The sequence below is a fragment of the Molothrus ater genome, chromosome 3 (assembly GCF_012460135.2).
Source record: "Molothrus ater isolate BHLD 08-10-18 breed brown headed cowbird chromosome 3, BPBGC_Mater_1.1, whole genome shotgun sequence".
In the NCBI taxonomy this organism is placed as follows: Eukaryota; Metazoa; Chordata; class Aves; order Passeriformes; family Icteridae; genus Molothrus; species Molothrus ater.
In genome coordinates this window covers 25,381,984-25,404,124 of record NC_050480.2, presented here as the reverse complement: position 1 = coordinate 25,404,124, position 22,141 = coordinate 25,381,984, and the positions used below count along the sequence as shown (strand labels likewise).

Here is a 22,141-nt window from a genome sequence, read left to right as displayed (position 1 = left end):
GCTGAATGGACCTTGGTAGTGTTTAAATGCTAAAAATACCATTAACATTGGTGGTGTGTAGCTGCACAATTAAAGCATCCTACATATCGCATGGGAAACAGTGAAGAAAGATATTTTGCTTTATTCATTGCCTCATTTGCTTGTTGGCATTAGAAACTGTGTTCAAACTATTCATTAAAATAAGTGCCAACTTTGTCCATAGCAGAAAAGGCTTTTGTTGCTCATGTTTATTATTGGGTAAATGCATTAATAGGTTTCTTAAAGCTTTAGTTCATGAGCATGTCAAGTTAACCCCTCTCCCTAGACCTGTTTACTTGCCAGGTGCTAAGTCCATGCTGTGGGATTGGAGATGAGGAAATAACTGAGGGTTAGAAGCTGTGCTCCACTGCTGTGTGCAGTATACATGGTTTGAGTCACTGTGTCTCTCTCAATGAAATATAAAGAAGAGATGCCAGCAAACTGTTCAGAACTGTCCTTTTCATGTGATGGGTGTGTTCATGCTCTTGCCAGACTAGGGAATGGATTACCCACCTTTTGCTCTACTTCCGTGCTGTAGGTGTAGCCTGCCAGTGAGGCAGGTGGGAGGGCTGTGGTGAATAAAACAAATGTCAGGTTACTCTGATCCTGAACAAAGATTAGTGTGAGGGTTCTTCTTTTCTCATGCACTAGATGACTTGCCCTGATGTTCAGGTTAGGCTAATGGGCCTCTGAGGCCCCAGACAGCTCCTTTAGTTGTGGCTCTTAAAACCAGTTCTGGCAGCTGCCTGGCTTTGAGGAATAAGTGGTAATTGCCCAAACATAAACTAGGGAATTGCATGCATGCAGACTGGTTTAAGGATGCATTAACTGGCAAGATCATAGGTGATGAAATTTCCTTTGCTTGATTAAAGTCAAACTTGTGCATTTTCTTCTCTATTCTGGCATTTGATTTTCCTCTGTTTAGAGGTGTGATGGAGGGGTTACAGAAAGCACGAAGTCAGAAGTACCTGGCTGTAAAAAGAGCTTGCTGATACTAGCTCTTCCTCTAGCCAGCCTGAGAGTGGAGTGGTTGGTAGTGCTGTGGGTGGGTGGCTGCAGCTGCACACAGAAGACTGAGCGCTTTCATTCTAGACACGTGACTTGCTGTGATACAGCTGCTGTGGTGTGGAAAGTTAACAGCTTCCCTCAAATGGATGAATTTCAGGTCCTTGCTAATGCCATGGGTAGGTAAAAACAGCGTTTTGGAAAGACCATTTAAAATGCACTTATTACCTTTCATGATTTTCAAGCTGCCTTGAGAATTGCTTATAATTTTGGAACTTGTTGGTGAGAAAAATCTCCCAGACAGATCTTGTGATATGCCACGGGTTCTTGGGCACAGTCCAGAAGTTCTCACAGTGTTGTCTGGGTTACTAATGGAAAACTGCTAATCATATTAGCCAAAATATGTTTATGTTCCCTGTACTGGGGACAATTGGAAAGATGGTTAATGAAATTTTTTTCTGGAATCAGCTCAAGGATTTCTTCCGCTTTGTGAATATTCTTGATAACTGCATTCTGGTAACTAGATGTGCAGCTCACTAAACAGAATTTCTAAGCCTGCTATGAAAGAGGAGCCTTTTGAGCTGAATGTTAAGATTTAAATGGGAGGCATTTATCCAAATGGCCTTTAAGCAGTAGAAGGCAGAATAGACATAGACAAGACCCATCCAGGCAGAAGAGAATATGAAAAAGATGCAATACAGTCAAAAGCAGAAAAAAATCACAGCAAAGCAGAGCTGCTCCTGTTGCAGAATGATTTTCTACAATTTTAGGTTTATTTTCAGAAGGTTGTATATGGAATCTGTGATACCCTGTTACAAGGAATATGTCTTGAGGCCTCAGTGGAGAGGTGTAAAGCAGTAGCAGCAGTTTGCAGTGATCTGTTCAAACACGGTGTAGGACTTTGTATTGAGACACTGTAAGGTGATGAGATCTCTTCAGTTCCATTAGATAGGGCCTGTTGAGGACAGGGGGAAGGTCACACAGCTGGGTGTGTATTCTGGGAATGCTCTGACGTGGGCCCTGGCAAAGGAGGCAGTGGGTGCTGCCCAGAATGACCAGAACACTCTGGAGGGTGAAGTGCACCACATGTTACTGAAGAGTAGTGTAATCCATGAAAGGGAACATCACTGACAGGCACCCTTAAGCTGTCTGTAATTGTAGGATCATAAGGAGGTAGGGTTCAAACAGAAAAAAAGACAGTATTCTCCCTAAAATGTTCAGTGTTGAACCTTCTGCTTAAGGGACCCTGACTCTGGCTGCATCATTTTATCCTTTCCAAGCTTTTAATGGTCAATACTTCTCATGCACCTGCATGGAGAAGGATTTATGTTGAGAGACAAATATGTAATGATGACCATTTAAATCTTGGCAAACTAGGTAAGTGGCAAATACCTGTGCCATTTGGTGACTACTCGATGACTATGATAACCTCACATTTAAGAAGTTTCTTCCAGAGAGCAAAATGACACGTGGTAAAGATTATGAAACACTTACTGTGGCTAGAAGGTATAATTTGGGGTTTTTTTTACATCTTCTGTAGTAACTCTAAGAAGGTAACAATTACATGTCAGTTGCAAGGATGAAGGAATTGAGGACTAGGAGTGTAAATGAATTCATCTGGTCTTTCTGCTAGAATAAATTCAGGGCTGTTTCAGAAGCAGACTTGAGCTGGTTGCATAATATTTTTATGCTAATAGGTATATTTTGTCTTTGTAATAGTATTTATGTTATGTGTGGCATTCTACTTTTGCATCCTTAAAATATCTCCTGTTGTTATGAAAACTTCTGGAAGATCTGACTGGAAAGTAATTAGGTCTTAAAATTGCATTTGTAGTACGATCACTTCCTGGTTTAATGGTGACTCTTGAATAATATTTAACTGTCTTCCTTAGATACAGAGGAAGAGTTGGATGAAAATATGACTTAAATATTTTTGTTCAGAAACTCTTTGGGCTCAGGGATCCATCACTGAATTTGCTGACTGCTTTTTTTTTTTTCCCTTTCTGATGCGAGTGTAGAGTAAGGCTGTTTGTTATCTACAGCTTACCTCCTAAACTTGGAAGTCTTTGTGTGTGAGTAAAATACTAATGAAGAAGCACTGACTTGAAACCAGAGTGAATACACATACTCCTGCAGTTCTGTATGAAACTTCCAAAGGTTATGAAGCCAGGTTTTCTGATAAAAGTGTAAAAGTGTTGTTCCTGTTAGCTTAACAAGTGTGTGCCCTTTTGATATAAGCAAAATAGCACCATTGATGATCATCTGCTTGAAAGCATTTCACTTTATTTCTGAGAGAGATCCATGGTATTTCAGTCTAACAAAAATTGCTTTGATTTTTACTCCTGATTAATCATAGAAGAAGTAAGCAGCAGTCTTAATTATCTTCATTGAAAAAGTAATTTTGCAAACTAGGCCAGTAAACTGTGAAATCAGCCTCTGCAGAAGTAAACAAAACTGGAAGAACTGATGATATTCTTCTGAATAGAGCTATTTGGTGCTTTCTCTAAACAAGCTGGAAGTGCAGAAGACTCAGTGCTTTGGAGCAAATGTACTCTGCTCCACAAGAGCGTGACAGATTGTCAGGGAAGGCCAGGGGAAAAGAAATTGTTCTATCACCCTACATTGGCTAGGTTTTACACCTAGGCCAGGAAGAGTTGTGAGGGTTTGCTGTTTTGGTTTCTTGTTTGCTTTTTGTAGCTGGCATTCTACATTGCTAATTGTGGGCATGCTAATAATCAAGAAAAATATTAAGCTCTAAAATAATATCTAGACTTGTGAAATATTATTTTAACAGATTAATTAGAGATGTAATTGAAGTTCTGTGATACAAGAAGTTTGCAACAGCTGGCCTGTAGTCTCTGTGGCATTTTGCCACTGTATTCAGCTCTTGTTACACCAAGGTTTAGGTGTTTTATTTGAATTAATTGACTCCAATTTTATTAGTAAAAATGCTGATAGGAAACTTGCACTTACAAGGTTGTAGCTTGTCCTTTATCTCTAAAAATGAAGTCTGGGCACAAATTGTGTTATTTTGCTGACCAGTTGCTGCAGTTCTTTTATTGATACTGCTTCTTCTGTTTCACTGGTACTATGAAAGGACAAAGATGTCCCAGTCAGTTTCTTTTTGAAAAAACAATGGCTCCCTGAGTAATCTGATATACAGGACAGGTACTATTTAAAAGTAATTTTTAAAGCTAGATTATATTGAAAAGTAGCCAAGCAACAATAGAAATATTGTTACTTCAAGAAGGATTGTTCTTTGGTTGGCAATTGAGAAAAGGGAATAAGGAAAAGAAGAATACTGGAGGAATTAAGGGGAGTTGCGTACAAATTAATAGAAAATAATTTCATTTTAAATGGAGCTCACTTCTCAGAGCATTCAGCTAGAGGTTAGGCATAGTTAGAAACTGGGATATGGAAGCTGGTGGTAGCTTTCCAATCCTTTGTTGCCTGGCACAGGTGAAAGGTAGAACAAATAGGGTGCTGTTCTAACTGGGAGTGCACAAAAAGGCTTTGGTTATCCACAGCCTGTGACCGCCGCACTCCTCCTCAGATTCCTTCAGATGCAGGACTCCAAATGGACATGGACCAGCATCTCTGATATTTTTGGGATCCTGCATATTAACTTCCCACACAGTGCAGTTGAGTACTGGATGCTGGAAGTTCTGAAGGGAAGGACTTGGGAGAGCCCTGGGCAGGCAGATCTATACACGCATGGAGCTCCATATAAAGGCTGAGCTGGAATTCCCATCAGATCCCAGAGGTATTTCACCAAGAGTGAGGAGATAATCCATTCCTGCAAGCAGAGTTTTGCACACAGAATTTCATTAGTGTGTTTGTGGGTGGGAGTGAGGTAGAGGATATAAATACCTTTGCAAACTAACCTAAACCACCACCTTGTTTTCACCTAAGTCAGCACTTGAAATTTGTAATGACCAAGATAATTCCTACCTGTGACGGAGTCAAAGCAGCACCTTAGAATGAAAGTTGGTTTTATTGTATTACTGATTTCCTGTGCCACAGCCTTCCCACTGATTTGGTTACTTTAATTCCTGATGTGTTGGCGGAGGGGAGGTGGGGGGAAGCAGTTGTGGGCCACAATGGGCTCTTACTTCAAAACCTGAGATGTGTAAAACTCAATGTGTCTTTTTTTTTTCCTATAATCAGTTCCAAATGAGAGCTTTCAAGGAGGACTTGGAACTGGCTTAGTTGAACAAATTGATTTCTCATGCTTGAGGAAGTAAAGTTAAACATCCTTGGGAAGCCTAGAAATGTAAATTTTGAGAAGTAGACTTTATATAAAGGGGTTTTGATTTATTAGATTTAGAGCAAGATGGTTGAAACCACCTTGAGGAGCAGAATTATTTATGGCAGCTGCTTACAGTACCAGTGTAATGCTACTTTTGCGTGTTTTTAATTTGGTTCCTTCACATGGTCTGTGCTGTGTTAATGATCACCTTGTCATGCTGCCAGTGGAAAACAGTTTTATAAATAATTCCCACTGGTAAGATGAAAGTGTTAACAGAAATACTTCAGTGAAGGTCTTGATTAACTTATACACTTGGCTTGATCACAGTGAAGCTTAGACTTACAATATCTTGTTACCAGAACTAGTAAAACCCATTCATTTTTTCATGTACTGTGTTAATTACCCTTTTACTTTCCCTCATGGGCAGACACACAGAGGCTGATTTCATGTTTGTGTTGAAGACCTCAGTTACACTTTTAGACTTGCTGTACTTAGAAGTTCCTACCCAAACAAACCTAACCTTCCCTAATTCCAGAATCCATATATTATAATAGTAGACCTTCAGGCCTATAGATTTTTGCATTTAGGTGTTCTATTAATCCTACCTTTACTATAAACAACTGAAGAAAGATCTTTTAATTTTTTTTGTATTTTCTCATACTTACTGAAAGCTTGCTGTTTTATGTACATGCATTAAGAAGCACAACTAAAAACTGAATTTCCAGAATATCTTTCTTCTTTAATTCAGATTCTCCAAATGTAAGTATTCCAGTCAATTGCCATTTTGCAATAGAGAATACTAACATACCACCTCTGAGAAACATCAAGAAAACAGGCATGTGCCACGTTCTCTGAAGCCTAACAGCTATAGGACCACATAACCTGTGTTAATGAAAGGCCTTTTAGAAAAGATGTTCACAATACTGATTCCATCCCCTAAAGCAAACTTCTTGGGGGGTGGACTGGATGATCTCCAGAGGTCCCTTCCTTCCAGCTGTGAGGGTTCTGTGAAAGCAATGTGTGCTGGGTAGGTCACTTTAATTAGGCAAGATCATACTCAGGTGAGCAATAGTCTTTAAGGGTATATACCAAAATACAGATTATTTGATACTTTGGAGTCAGTGACCTTATGCTCCCCTAAAGCAAGGTCAGCACAGATCTTGGAGTTCAAATACAGTGGGTGTAGGGAGAAGCCTAGGGACAAAATGATCTCAAGGGTGAAGAACTACTTACATGCACACAGACTGAATTATTTTGGGCTGGTCTGTAGAACTCAACAGTGGTTTCTTTTCAAATTCATAGGAGTAGAGGCAATACAGGCAGCCTTTGCTTGTTAGCTGCCATTTTTTGCAATGTGTTTTGGTTTTTAGCACGGACATCTGTGTGCCACTGTGAAAGGCTGTCACAGTGTCACAGGGCAGAGGTAAATTCTCCAAATTAGGGGTTTTACTTGATTCTCACAATTTGTGATTAAGGCTCACCTAGTGCCATGGCAGGGTTAAGTAGAATGTGGCCTTTGCTGAAGGAAACTCATTTGAAATATAGAGATGGAAAAATAAGATGTTAAAGACGGAAAATGTCTTTAGTTTAAAGACACATGTTTCAGTCACAATGTGGACTATTACTTCAAATGGCATTACTAAGTCAAAAAGGTAAAAAGTTGCTTGAGCTGTGAAGTGAAGGAAGCTTAGGTTTGGGTAGGGGTTTTTCTAATGGGTTTGTTTTGCAGGTAAGTGGATTTTCTCATGTCTCATGACTCAAGTTTCATCATTTCAATAGGCATGAGTGCAGTAGGGTCTCTTTTCTTTACCCAGTTGGCTATTTCATAGAAATAAAACTTAGTGTTTCATATTCCTGAATCCTTTTTTGTCAAACTGGATCGAAACTGGCTCACAAGTTGTAGTGGGAAACACATACAGAGAAGTATGCCTCCTGATTTCCTTATTTTGCTTAAAAATGGGGAAAAGAATCCCTTTGATGTTGTTTATTCTTTGATATTGCCAGTCTGATTCAATAAAATATACTAGAGCTGTTATTTTTTTCTGTGCACTGAGTGCTCCCTTCCTCTCTACCTGCACTCATATTTCATTCTCTGTGGTTCTTTCACCTTTTCACCATATCTTGAATTGACCTCTGTAAATTTACAGCCTTCTGCTTTTCTGTCTCATTTGTCTCTTGGTGATTTGCTTTGTAAATTTTGTGTGAACTGAATATTTTTATAAGGAGTGCTGATGGGCTGTTATTATTAGGGTTGCCTAACATGACTCATTATAAAATCCTGGTTTTCAACTACTTGTGTTAATCCTTACTAGTTTGTACTGAGATTTTTCTATATTGTGAGTATTTTTTGTAAACTTTAATTATTGGGGTTTTATTACTGTAAACATGATTCTACATATGAAATTAAGAGGAAATGCTATATTTATGCAGGCTGTGAAAAAAATTGAAGGCCTTTTCTTTGGATGCTGTTACACATGTATGCTTTGGATATGCATTTCTGGTAAAATATGTACAAATTTGACTGAGAAATAGTACTATAAAATGCTGTACTTTTCATATATGTATATATACACACACACACACACACACTCAATAGAGATTGAAAGGAGCCTAAAAGCTAAAACGTCTGAAGATTTTTGTGTTCACAAAGCAGCTTAAATGTCTCTGCTCCTGAAATGGTTACCTGATTCTGAGCAGGGCTACTGAGGATTCTCAGTGCCAGGCACACTGCCTCAGGATTGTGCAACAGTGGCTGTAGGTAGCTCTGCTCCACACTGTGTTTAGATACTTCAAATTATGAAGGTAGAGATTTCTTTTTCTTTTTGGACCTTGGCAAATTATACATACATGTTGCCATCTTCCTCCTCCAGCCTTTCCCCACACCAAGAATATTCGGAAGATTGCAGGGTCAGGTATCCAAATGTTAGGAAATTCAACTACTACCTCAGCTGCAAGTTGAATGTGATAAAGAGAGTAAGACCAGGATTACAAGAAGGGGCATGCCAAAGCTATTTAGTTTTGCCCTTGTGATTTTGCATTCTGTCCCTGCCTCTCCCAGAGAGCTGTTTTGTGCAGCTAAGCAAGTCATTCCAAGCAGAGTTGGGAAAGGAGGTCACCATGCTGAATGCTTAGCTGGATACCTTGCAGGCATGATTTGCAGGAGTTCAGAGCACACACAGCTGAAGCCAGAGGGAAGTGCATTTTGAATATTAAAGCATTATGGGGTGCTGACTCCTCAGTGAAACAAGTCATAATGTCTCAGATCAGACGTCTAAAACCAGTCAAGATTTTTTAATCTTCATGACTGTCTGCTCTTCCTGCAGAATAGATAGTGTCATTCCTTCTTTCCATGCACATGGTTGTAAGTGATTTATGAAGCACTCCATATCGCGATGAATGACTGAGAGCCCCAGGTTACTCAGCCATTCTGTCTTCCAAGCCTATTTAGAATATTTTGGAATATTTTAAATAAGAAAGGTTCCAAGCCATGTATTAAATGTGTAGAGAATAGAAAGAGAGATTTCTTCCCTGTGATGGGGAAGTCCCTGGTGTTGCATAGTTCATGTCTGCATTACTATGTGAGACACAAATGTTTTTAATTTTTGTCTTGTGCAGGGAACACTTCCATTCAGCACATTGGGGAGAGCACTTCGCACTTAGTTCCTTCTCAAGTTGAAGAGGCACAAACCAATTCCTCAAACAACTTTGCAGGAAATGGAAAAGACAAACGTAAAATCTGTATTAGACAAATATATTGGTATCTGTGTTGGATTTTCTGTTGAAGAACTCTGGTTACTGACTAAATACTACTTATCAGTCAAAGAATTTGTCTATATATTTACACTTTATGCAAAACTAAGCAGCTCCTGCTCCTTACATAAATTTACTTGGACAAAGTCCTTGAAGTAACTCATACAGACCATGTTAGAATTTACTTATCCACCTGAGCATGCTGAGGCCTCTGGAATGCCATGTCTGCTGAAGATGCAGATGAAGTTGCAGGGAGCTACCCCACCAATATCTGAGATGGAGATACACTATCCAAGTCCTTTGGAGCTTGCCAGAGGATGCCCTGACGACAGCTAGAAGTTTCCTAGCAAATCTTGAGCCAGCTGTTAACACATTCAGACTACAGCTGTATGGAAATGCCAGAGCCTGAGGTATTTCAGTCAGAGAGCTACAAGTAAGTCATGCGACTTCCAGAGGGGTGTAGACCTGCCCATGTAAATAGAAGTGTCCTGGGTCACTGAAGGTGCAAAATCCAGAAGTCACTTAGGTGGCAGGAACTGTGTGAAGGAGAAAGGGTGTCAACCACTCCTTAGGATTTCTTTAATGTGAACATCATGTTGGGAGGAAACACAGAGTCCTGATTCTAGAAGTGCCTCAGTCATAACAGGATGGTTAGGATCAGCAGGTCTTCAATGTGAATCCTAACTTGTGGTAGTAGAGTGAGGAATATGTATGTGTAATCTCATTTCAGAGTATTTCTGAAAGAAAGGGCAAAAGCCAATTTGCTCTTGAGAGAATTCACTGGTGCATCATCTTCCCATTGAAAAGAGGCTGTGGTTCTCTCATGGAGTGAAAATGTTCTTGAAAAAATCTTTGGAGATGGGTATTTTCCATTCAGGATTGAGACTTGGGGCTGTTTACCTGTTACACACCTGCAGGGGAACTGCCCCTAAGTTCTCCTTAGATCACTGCCCCTAATGACCTGTAATCACTGAGTTGTTGAAGAGGGTAAACAGCACCTGCCTGTCTGTTTGACCGCAGCTCAATAGCCTGGCTGACTTTTTTATTGGAATGTCAGAAAACTTAAAACAGATCCCACTATACTGCATTGAAAGCAATTTGCAAGTTGGCATTGGAAGGTGTTTTTATCTTGACAGAAAAAAGCAAGAAAATTCTCTTGGTCATTTGTACTTAGCACCTGCAGTGTGAATGTTTTGTGGTCCTGGTAGCCTCCCACATTTCAGACCATTTGCAAATTTAGTTGTATTTTCATAGCATTGTGTATCTGTGACCATATATCAGCAGAAAAGATAAAATAATGTAAGCTGTTCTTTACACACATTTCATCCCTTAGATGATGTCTCAGTAAGAACAGACAATCTGGACTGTATTGGAAGCTTTTCATGTAAGGGTGGCTGGGCTTTTTTTCCATCAGGCATTCATATAGTAAATGGTTTCTATGGCATTTTGCTCTTTAAGTGTATTCTCTTACATGGTGAGTAAAGGGGTTTAGAAAATTGGCCGGCAAAGAAGTTGAGACTGTATTATGAATATTTTTTATATTATTATACAAAAAATCATGGCACTTTCCGTAAGAGCAATTTTATGGCCACTTATTTTCGAATGTCACCCTCTTTTAACAAGTAATATGAAACTAAGATAAAAATTAAATATAAACCATCCTAAAAACAGTGTGCCCCCCCATAGCATTTTATAGGAAGTATCAGAAGTGATGCAAAGACTGAGTTACAGAGGTTTCTGAGTTGGATTTTTTTGCTATTCTGCTCAAAAATACCTTCCTTCAGTAAGAGACACATGCACTTGAATCAGATGTGTTGTAGTAAGGTAGCAAGTGTCTTCTCTGCTCAGTTGTGCTCAATGGCCACAGTTTGCAGGAATCTGCAAATCTGCCTTGTTCTACCCTCTAGAGAGAACTGCTGGAAGAAGGATGAGAAATACCGATGTAAGGTAACATTGAGGAGAAAGCGTAGAACAAGATCAAAACATGTTGTAACCTAAGAGACCTTGAACATCAGAACATTTTTGAATAACGTAAAATTACTTTAAATTTCAGTAAATTCAAAAATGCAGTTTCCTTAGCAGTTGTCATCAGCTAAGTCAAGCTTGCATCTAGAATGAGAGTTATAGTTCCAAAAAAGTTTAGTGTTGTATCAGTACTCATGTAGAAATAAATAGCATCTTTATGTTTGTTTTTGTGTCTTGCAAAAAATTCACCAAGACACACTTAATAATTCACATGAATTGGCTTAATTAAAGAAGGAGGAGAGAGAACTTTTGCATTGAGACTTATAATTGTCTTAGCAAGATTTACTGGTGTGTCTGGAACTCATTAAAATCAGTGGGTTTTGCAGGGGGAACTTTATATTTTTTTTAAGAATTATATTATATAGAAAATGTGTGAGTACTGTGATTTTTTACTTTGTAGTCCCAAATTTATGTCAACACCTTAAAAGTTGTTGTCAGCCCACTTATACAACATTAGATCATCACATGGATGAAGGAACTGTTTGCTTTCTAGAATACAATGCCACTAATTAAAGTTGAAAGTGAATGGACTGAATTAGAATCAGCTCATCCATCAAAGACTGGCTACTGATTATTTACTGACAGTGCTTCATTTAGCTCTATTAATTACTCAGTGGCACTGTTATGTAAAGGTCATGCTTGAAAAATTAGGAAAGAATACATGAAAAATTATTTTATGCATTCAGTGCTGGAGTCTGGAAGTGGTAAATGTTAAACAGAGTGTTCATGTGAATAATCTATTAAATGTGCTTTTTTTTATCAGCATTTTAATTGTGAGTGAGTAAACAGGACAGCAGCTTACACATCTTGATAGTCTCCTCATGCAGGCTGTGATGGTCATGGCTGTGGCCCCATAGCAATAAAGGAAAGTTGCCTTTCTATTACTGCTTTTAAAATAGATTTTTTTTTTGTTCTGCCCAAATTATATGCATAATTATAATAATTATAAGATTTTTTTTTAGTTTTTAACTCATTACTCCTTCTTTCCTTATTCATTTATTCTTTAAATAATAAGCCTCTTACCATCATTCCCCAGATGTCACTCTAAAATTCCATCTATGATATAGAAGTAAATCTTTGTTCCTCCAGTAGAGCTGTAGCATACAGCTCGTTTACATTTAGTAACCTTCATCAGTGCTAAGCAAAAATTTCCGTATATTTGGTACATGCAGTAACAAGTCTTCAGTTATACATTTAATTCTAGTAATTGATACTAGTTTGGAAACTGTATTTACCTTCATTTTTTTTCTAGTAAGTACATAATTTGAGTTTTAAAAACCATATGTTCTCATTGGCAGTGTTTTAAAAATTAGCTGAATAATATTTTTACCTTATAAAAAAGAAAAGCATGAGTTCTGTGGGGTTAGGCAGGGGATACTGTCTTTTTTCTGTTTAAATTAGAAAATGGCTCAGAGTGGGGGAGGCTTTGCAAAAGTGGTAATGTAAGAGGTTAAGTCCAAATGCTCATTTCCTCTGACAGATCTGTGAGCTGTGGTTGTTTTGTAATAAAACCCTTCATGTACAGGAGCATGGCTTACATGAGAAAATCTTATACATACATATCTAGTTAAAAAGGAAAAATAACGTAGTTACTGAGTTGAAAAATACTGTTCGGTTTACGTTCCAAAAAATGGCTTGAAAAGATGATGAATATGAGTGTGCTCTTTTGCACAAGAAGGGACTTGAATTTTCTGTTTAGTCCTGAGCTGTAAGTTTCCATGCTAATCAGACATGTTATTAACTCAGATCTGTTTATAATCAAAGTCAAAGCTGAGAGCAGCATCACTGCTGCTCTACTCAGGGATTGCAACTATTGAGAAATTAGTTTTGATTAGTTTGTTTTGTAATGGTGTTGTGTTTTGACATCGTGTTGCGTGATGTCAGGAAGGGCCTCTTTTTAAAGCCATCCTGAAAAAGCTCGGCTATACAACAGACTCAGGCAGGGAAATGGAAAACATATGAAGCAGTTGTACGTCATCTAGGGAATGGTATTTCTCGAGAGGATAGAAATGATCTAATTGCCTTTGATTTTATGAAACACTATGAAAAGGAATCTGCTTATATATTAGATTTTACATAAATGGTCATTTTAAAAAGTGGAAAGTTTGATGTTTGTAACTTAAATTGACACAGTGCAATTGCAAGAGCCATCTGCCAACCATCCAGATGCAACAGTTACCATTTCTGCATTTTCTTTCTTTTTGTTTTTGGTTGGTTAGTTTTTTGGGTTTTTTTTTCTTTTGTTTTGCTTCTCAGCTGTCTTCTTTTAATCCTAGTGCCCAGAAGGGTGATATTGTGGAGACTGGGTGGGTATGAACACCCCTTTACTTACTTTTATTCTGCCCTGCTGTTTTTTCAGTGGCAGCATTTCATGTCTGGTGACACCTATGCATTGTCTTGCTGTGGAGTTACACAATTCCTGCCTACCTCAAAGTAGCATGTATTTCAACATAGGAATTGCATTTTCTAGCCTCACTTTATTTCCTTGCTCTTTTAACTCTTGGGTTTGGCCAGTGGGATTTTTTTCTTTCTTAAATTTGAAGGCTGTTTAAATTTTATGAAGTCTAGGCATACATAAGCACATCATTTTAAGTAAAATATATGTCTGTAGCACTGCCTCACTCAGCTCTCTTATATTTCATATGCTGAGAACAGAATTAGCTTGATTATTACTGAACCCCAAAAGGAAGACAATCTTTATACAACAAAGAAGTGATTAGTGTTTAGGTGAAATTTTCCATTTGCAAATCTAATATTACAGGTATTAGTGACTGTGATGCTGAATCTGCCATCATTTGGATGAGAACCTGATACCTTGCTTGATACTCATCATCTTTTACAGTGATGTATCAGAAAACATGAGATAAATCCCCAGTTTTGCCAAGCAATCATTCAATGATCTTTGTTGCTTTAAAGGTCCGTGCCTTTGTCAACTTCCCTCTGAAGTAAGAATACTACCTCATTTTACTGGGGTGTTATGAGGTACCATAATGATAGTGATGTACTAATATTTATAACTTTATGGGCAGCACTTTGTGCAAGAAAGTAAAAAATATTTTACCAGTTCAGATGGTAATGGTCTGCCTAAAATACCTTCTGTAATTTCAGTTGAAATTAACTTACCTTATATATATTACCTATATATTTTCCTTGAAAACATCACTACTGTTGAAAACATCACTGTTCTTTGTGAGATTTTATCTCTGAGCTGTTATACAAAGCTTCCTTGCAGATTCACTTCTCTTTCTGTTTCCTCCGAACACAGTATATTTTTACAAAAATTGGATTGCTCTTTGATCTAGAATGAACTTCAGTTAACAATTTGCGGTATAAAAATTACAAAATGCTTTGTTAGGCAAGGGATATGTTCTGCTTTTCTCCTTTGCCTATATTTTATCATGGTTCTCCATAAAATATGTGTATATATGCTCTTAATACATCCTTTCAGTTCCCCATAATATCACTGAGGCTTTAACAGAGAACAGTTGTATAGTTGGAGGACACGTAATAGGCTACTAGAAGAAATATTTACATCTGGCATGATCAAAGCTTTTGGACTATATGAATGTGGATGTGGGAGGTCTAATTTTTATGTGGGCGGGTTCACAAAGACCAAAACACTGCAGTACTTAACCCTTTTCCCTTTATGAAAATTCAATTCCTCAAAATGAAAATAGTATGGAGTACCTGATTCTTATCTTTATTTTTCATTTCGATGAGTAGTATTAACTATTCTGCTTGTAACTACTTGTTTTAAGTCATAGAGAATTTTTTTGGTATTTCAACCCCTGTAGTGGCTTCTTTACGAAGATGCTTATCTTGCTCATGATGTTTTTGCATGTTGGAACACATGTACATTTCCAAATTTAAAGAAACTCACATTTTAACACAGTTTTGATAGTCTGTAGAACTGCTGTGGAAGGAACTCTGCTGTATTTTTGGTTTATAGCACTAGCTACATCTTCAGGTTTTGTTTTTGCAGGTTTAGTTCTTCTGGCAGTAATCAGCTGTGAGCCCTGGCTATTTGAATTGGCTTTTTATTCAGTTACTTTAAATAGTTGCATTATGAAAGCTATTAACACTCACTCGTTTAAATAATCTCAGCATTTTGTTTGCAAGGCTCTGATGGGGACATTTGGGATGATAGCTGACCTGGGCTAGCAGCTTGCTGAACGGGGAGGTCTCGCTCTCCCTTTGGCTTCTTTCCTTCCTCCTGCTCTCCTGTGATCTTCCCTTCCCCGGCCCCCAGCTACCCCAATTCTGACTGCAGGGTAACCAGCTCAGCTTGCCAGCCAAGCAGAAGAGCCCACACGCCAGAGCTGCGTGCCAAATGCCTTTTGTGCTGTTCTGAGCCTTAATTTACCAGGTGATCTGCTGAGTACCTGAGCTGGCTCCCAGGTAAGCATCAGGGGCCTGGGGGGCTGTGGTGAAAGGGAAGCCACCTGCCCTTTTTGCCCCTGGTGAACTTGCATCTTGCTCAGAGCACTCTCTGTGACTCTGAAGTCACAGCATGAGTCACAAACACAGCATCATATGTAATATGTGGCTTCTTGAAAATCAGCCCTGCCTTTGCAGGCAGATGATGATGTGAGGAGCACTTCTTGTAAACAGTGAAGACTGTACATTTCTTTTGACAAGACACACATCTTTTGTGGGTATCTTCAAAGATTCTATGCATGCTTACAGCATCCCTGGCAGTTACTTTTAGAGTTGTGATAAAACATTTTCCCCCTGTAGAAGTGTTTTTTACCCGTTAAATCAATTTGCTTGCCGTTACCCATTTGCATTACTTCAGCACTCCAGGCTTAGGAGAGTTAATACACTTCTTTTGGATTTATACTATATCTCTTAATTGTCCTTGTAGCATTGACAGGCCACAAATCTAATCCTGAACTAGTCTAGCAACAAATTTGTGTAAACTGGTATCAAAGTCAGTTAATATCAGGGTGTTCTGTAAGTAACAGCAGCTGAGGGAGCATTTCAGAAATCATGGAGCCATTCCTGATACTCTGCAGGAGTGGGATGGAACGAGCAGGTGGAAGTGAAAATTCTTCATCTGCTAGACACACTGGTATGTTGTTGAGTCTCTGTGAACACCTGAAGTACCAAGATACTGCTATACTAGCTTCTCTAACACAAAGCCCTTGCAAGCTAGGCAGACTCTTAGCCAGATTTTGGAACCCTAAGTTACAGTGTTTTCAAAGCAGTGTTGCTTTGTTTTCTCTGGTCTCAACACCAGAACTGACACGTAAGTTTTGTTGATCAGTTAAATGGCATCTGCAGTTCACATAAAGGTGGTCAGTGTGTTCAGGATCTTCAAGTTTTTCCTGGGTGCTACATATCCTTTCCTGTATTATTTTCTCTTATTTAGTTTGAAGAAAAAAAAAACAGCAAGAAAAAAGGACTTGCCATTTCCTTTGTTGCAACTTGTAGGATTCTCTACTAGACTGCTATACTCTGTGACCACAAAACTGCCTTTTCTTCTGTGTCATGCTGTTGAAAAACTGCTAGCAAGCAAGTTTAGTCTAAGCAGAACCTCAGCATTACTTGTTTTGCTACCTCTTAGTAGTTTTCAGCATGGTCATGTAATACCACAATTAGAGGCTCCCATCTATTTCTTGATGCATTTCTCAGCAGTTCAGCATTCTCATTCACAAAGAGAGCATCACTGTATGTATTTATACTTGAGGAGACTAAATGTTAAAAAGGCCCCAGAACTGGCAGTGCTATCTATAATTGGTCCTCCAAAGCAACAGCTAACTCAGCAGTGGGAAGTATCATGTTTGGTTTCTAGCTCCCAGCATCACCTAATCTGCTAAATATTCCAATACAAATAAAGTGATATAAGGAAAGAGGCCTTATACAAATACTTAAAATCCTAGGCATTCAGGAATCATCATAAAACTCAAAAATATCATAAGAATTCAAAAGAGCTCAGTTTAAAATATTGTATTTTGTAAGCATTCATAACCAGGATGTTTGTTTCAGGCTCAAAACACCACACTCCATTTCTGTTTTTTACAGCTCTGAAGATTGCCAGTATATTGCTGAGGTGTCCCTATTGCACTTGAATGAAACTGTTTCCTATCTAAGCCTAAGCAAGCCAAAACAAAGAAGACAATCACTGTGTCCATTATTTAGAGTATCAGACTGGTGCCAAATGGGGCACAGCAACAGGGAAAGCAAGGGGTACAAATTCCTGGGAAGGGGTGTCATCAAAAACAATACTTAAAAACACCAAAACCTCAATACCTAAAATAAATGGGATGGAAATGTTGCACTACACCACTTCTCAAGCGCTCCCTCACAGAAAAAACTCAGGGGTGTCCTGATAATATGATAATTCCTGATATGAAGAAAACAGATTTGAACATTTGATTTTGCTGTCTAGCAGAGACAAACTGTGTATGTAACATTATTAGTGTCACTAAGAGATTGACTGCCTGCCTTCCTGTTGCTTGTTCAAGGAGATTTCCATTTACCCTCATCTAACTCCAAGATAAAGAAGGGACCATCTGTTCTTTCTCCTTCACTCCCTTCCTTATTATGGTCCTTTGTCCTCATCATCTCAAATACTAATTCATTCTCCACAATGTCCTCAGTACATTGCCCGGTCTGTCAAGTGCATGTACTCATCTTTCCATCAGTCTGTTATGCCCTTAGATGTTTCCTTACTCTTTGGCATGTGTATTTGCCTAATCCTGGTGTTTTAATGTGAGTTTCTCTGCTGTGCCAATGCACCCCAAAAAACCTGCAGCTGGCCTGAGGCCTTGGGAGGGGTCACAGCACAGGGGTCCATGCTGTGGCTCTGAATGTGGGTTGTGAGGGAGAAGTCTTGGTGGCACTGCTGTGCCTCTGCTGTGTAGATGGTTGTTCTCCTTCAGGAGAAATGCTTAAATACAGTCACACACAAAAAGTAAGGTGTGCCTTCCATATCTGTGTGAATTCTTACCAAATTCTGACTCTGCTGTGTTGTCTGCTCCCAAATTACTGCCATCAAGAATGGCATGTCCTTATGTACCACTACTTAGACTATTCAATGAACATTTTCAGTTTGCTGGTGGCTATGGACATGGATTAGTTTTGCCAAAATCCTTTTTACAGTAATTGGGATTTTAAAGAGGCTTGTCCACTAGCTGTCCTCTTCTGGTGCTCCTTCTGCAGCCCTTTTAAAAAGAAAAAAAAAATTGCATTAAAGTTACAAGTGGAGAAACTCCTACCTGTGGACACATAGGACTTGTGGCATTTTTATATACTCTGTTTTCAAAGCAGAGTAGGACCCAGAGAGTTAAATCAGCATCTCCCCAAATGAGAGCAGTGAGGAAGTTCAGGGAAGACATGCAGTGTGGATGACAGCTTTGTGTACAGCTCTGGCATGATGCCAAAACCTGTATAAATATAGCTCTGTGATGGGGTCGTAAACAGTGTCTGCCTTTCCCTTCTCAAACATCTTTTCGAAGCCTGTCTTCATGCCTGATCTCTCTTACATGTGTGTGTGTTTGTATATCTTATTATATATAAAGAGATTACACACTGAATAATTACTCATTTTATATCCCAGCCCTTTAAAAACTTATCATGTGTTGTAGGTTTTGAGTTCCAGTGAAAACCTTACATGTGATCTAAGGCATAGCTGTTGTTTGGCCAAAATGGTCACCATGTAATACTGACAGGACTGTGTGGAGATGTTTCTAAGAGACATATCTGTATATTTAAACCCAGATTAATAAATGTCACTACATGGGCAGGAGGGAAAAAAATTAAGCATCGGCATTCTCAGTTGCTTCATGTATTATTCTGGAATTGAGTGAAGGCCCCAAGTAGCACAGAAGTAAACACCCATCTAATTTATTTGCAGTATAATTTATCATTCTGCATGTGTTTGTGTAAGTTCAGCATCTGTTTTCAGGAAATCATTTTTGTGCTGATTTTATTTAAAAATGTTTGTGGTCTTGCTCTATATTCTTACACATATTCTCTCTCAACAGAGTTTGCCTTTAGGATAGTGAATGCTCCAATGGCCCTGGATTTAGCCTTTGGCATAGTGTGTGAGCTGCTCCAGCGGTGGGGGGAGATCCATGCCGGTGTCCCAGTCCTGCTGGAGTGGCTTTTGGGAGACACTGACCTGCAAAGAGATGGGGAGACTTCTGCCCTGGTAATTGTAACAAGCAGTTGCTATAGCATGTTTGAAGCACTATAGTTCTGCAGTCTTGTGGTAGGAATAGAATGAAATGTCTCATCTGATGAAACCTGATAATTGCTACTGCAGTACTAACTGATCTTACAGTCTTGTATAGAATTCACATGGATGTTTTTTAGAATGAAAAGAGTTTTGTCTGTTTCCTGGTAATACCAGCATAAAATTAAAGAGATCAATAAGCAAACATTGAAATAAATCGAGTTACTTCACAAGGCATTGTTGACTGAAACATTCTGAGGCTGTGATGTAATTACATTCAGTATTATTGCAGATTATGGTTTCCCTTGAATTTAAACTGTTGTTGGGGATGCCAGGCACATCTGGGTATTCAAGACCAGTGTTCTACCACTGCTGGCTTTCCCAGAGATGGCATTTAAATATTTGGTAACTTTATGCCATCATCCATGTGACTGGTGCTGCACAATACATGAAACAGTCTTGCTTACATCAGTCATTGACCTCAGGATTGTTTCTGTAAAGCTTTGCCACCCTGGTTCTGTGAAAGGTGTTACTGTATAAATACACTGTGTTCTTTTTGTCTTGAAAAGACTGGAAAAGTCAAAGTAATGCTGGAAGGTAAACCAGCAGGAGCAGCTACATCTTTGAGAAGTTTGTTGGCAATTAATATGACCCATGAAATATATAATGAATCTTTTCTCAAGTCTGTAGTTTAGGTGTGCATTTCTGATGTTTCACTGACTGATGCAATTTTCATTTAATCCAGTCAAAAAGCTCCATGATATAGCAAATTACCATACTGCTTACAGAGGTCTTTGTGAAATATAATACTGTTTCATAGGGGAAGGCAAGCACATGTGAAGGATTAGGGCTGCTGTTTACTTCCACTATTTCCCAACACTGGTGCCATAACTGCCTCATCTTTGAGGGTAAAATTTCTTTGGCAAAGTAGGAACTTTTTTACTGTGTTTTCCCAAACCTTTAAGAAAAGGCATATGAATGTTTACCTTGTTTGTTAATATAAAAAGCTGTTCTATGACAGCCTCAGTCATCATTTCTATATATATCCTTTTCCATATCTTTTATGATTTTCTTGTTGTTATCAAACCACGAGTCATTTTCTAATCACTGTTGGTTTTCTTTTTGTTAAGGAAGAAGATGATTCCCTGTTTGATAAAGGAGAAGTGAATTTTTGGGCAGAGAAGCTGACTCATGTGAGACAACTGAGTAAGCACCTTTTACATCTTGTATCAGTGACTCACCTCACCTTACCAGATCATGGGGAACTTAATCATCTATCAAGAATAGCACTGGACCAAGCCCAGCACATTGAACACCTTCTTGGAGCTCTACCTCCAGTTCCAGAGTTTTCCAGAACTCCAGAATTCACAAGATTGGCTATTCAAAAGGAGAGAATATCAGTCTGTCTTAAAATATTAAATCTGTTGAAGCCTGATGACACTTGCAAAAATGAAAATCTGGAAAAGTAAATTACTAAAACTTCATCCTCAGGGAGCTGCACACATTACTGGATGGGCAGGGAGACTGTATTCCAGCAATGTTCAAGGAATCAGGGATTGCTGTGATGACTTCAGGAAACCTGCAGTACCTTCAGTATTCAGGCTAGAACTACATTTTTTGTATTAATTAATTGTGCATTGATTTTTTTTTAATGGGATGTGCAGTGGAAGACTTTTCCTTTTAAATGCATTTGCTAATTTCATTCAGCTGAGCATTGTTTATTACAGCTACTTAGGAAGTAAAGCAGCTAAACTTAATATTTTCCATTCATCCAGGTGCAGGCCACCTGTAGTTCTGTTATGTTTTGTTCCACATTTTTACCTCCTGTATTTTAATACTAAGAAAAAGTTTATTTTTTTGGTCTCATTTCAAGATGTAGCTTGTGACTTATGAAATTAATATGCTTTTTAAAAACCTTTAAGTGTTTCTAATAGAAAAACAAACTGTGACTTCTTTGTTTATGGCAATTTTTAGAGCATATTTTAAATTTTACTGCATTTTCCTCTGGAGGAAGACAAGGATTTTCACTTTGGTAGTAACCTTGTTTTGCACATTGAAACAGCACTAGTTAGATTTCTGCATGCCTCTTTTCTCCTTTAAATCAAATAACTACTTTCATAAAATGGCTCTAAAATGAAGACTTGCTGTGTTCAAAACGAAGCAGCTGTTCCATTGCAAACGAAACAGTTCCATCTTTACTTCAAACACCTTGCTCTGCAAGCAGGCCTGGAAAGCGAGGTCCTGCCGAGCAGCGGGGAAGGGTTCCAGAGGTGTTTCTGTGCCACAGCCCTCGCTTCTGGGAGATGCTGGAGATGCTCTCACCAGCTGTATGGACTGTTCTGAGTGCTCCATGGCCTTTCTGTGTCTAAAGCACAAAAAAGCTTGTTGTGCATTAAATGGTTTCTTTCTGCGAACTGGAATTGGGTTTTGATATGAAAATGAGACATCAAAAATAAATAAATAGTGATGTGCAATGGTTATGTTACCTTCCCATAGCCAAGGGCTGTGACCAGACGTGTGGCTGGGCCTGCCACAACATGGATGTGCGGCCCTGTACGCCGTCATTTCGGTGTCCTTGGAAGAAGAACATGTCCGATGAATGCCTGGTTGCTTTCAGCCTCTTCGCCTGACGGTGCTGAGCGCAGTTTAACCCCAAATCTCGGTGCCGCCCAGGTACTGCCCCAGCGCTTGTCCCGCGGCCGGGCCCTGCTCGGCCGGTGCGCCGCGCGGCCGCCAGGTGGCGCCACAGCACCGCCGCGCACGGGCCGGGCCCGCGCTCCCGCTGGGACGGGCTCGGGCTCGGGCTCAGTTAGGGCAGGGTAAGGCTTGGGCGGCGCTGCTCGCAGTGCTGGGCGCTGCGCTGCCGAGTTGGGTCCAGTGGACAGCTGAAAACTGCACAAAGTCACCACTTAAAA

General features: G+C 39.2%; 1 protein-coding gene across 1 annotated transcript in view; it reads left to right on the top strand.

Annotated features, from left to right (window-relative positions):
- Positions 1-21,700, top strand: part of THADA (THADA armadillo repeat containing) — a 151,855-nt gene extending 130,155 nt beyond the window's left edge. The window contains exons 36-37 of the mRNA XM_036381088.2: positions 19,036-19,202; positions 20,357-21,700. Coding sequence (XP_036236981.1) covers positions 19,036-19,202; positions 20,357-20,695 — 506 coding nt within the window. The 3' untranslated portion in view covers positions 20,696-21,700. The remainder of the gene's footprint in view (positions 1-19,035; positions 19,203-20,356) is intronic.
- The last annotated feature ends 441 nt before the right edge of the window (positions 21,701-22,141 follow it).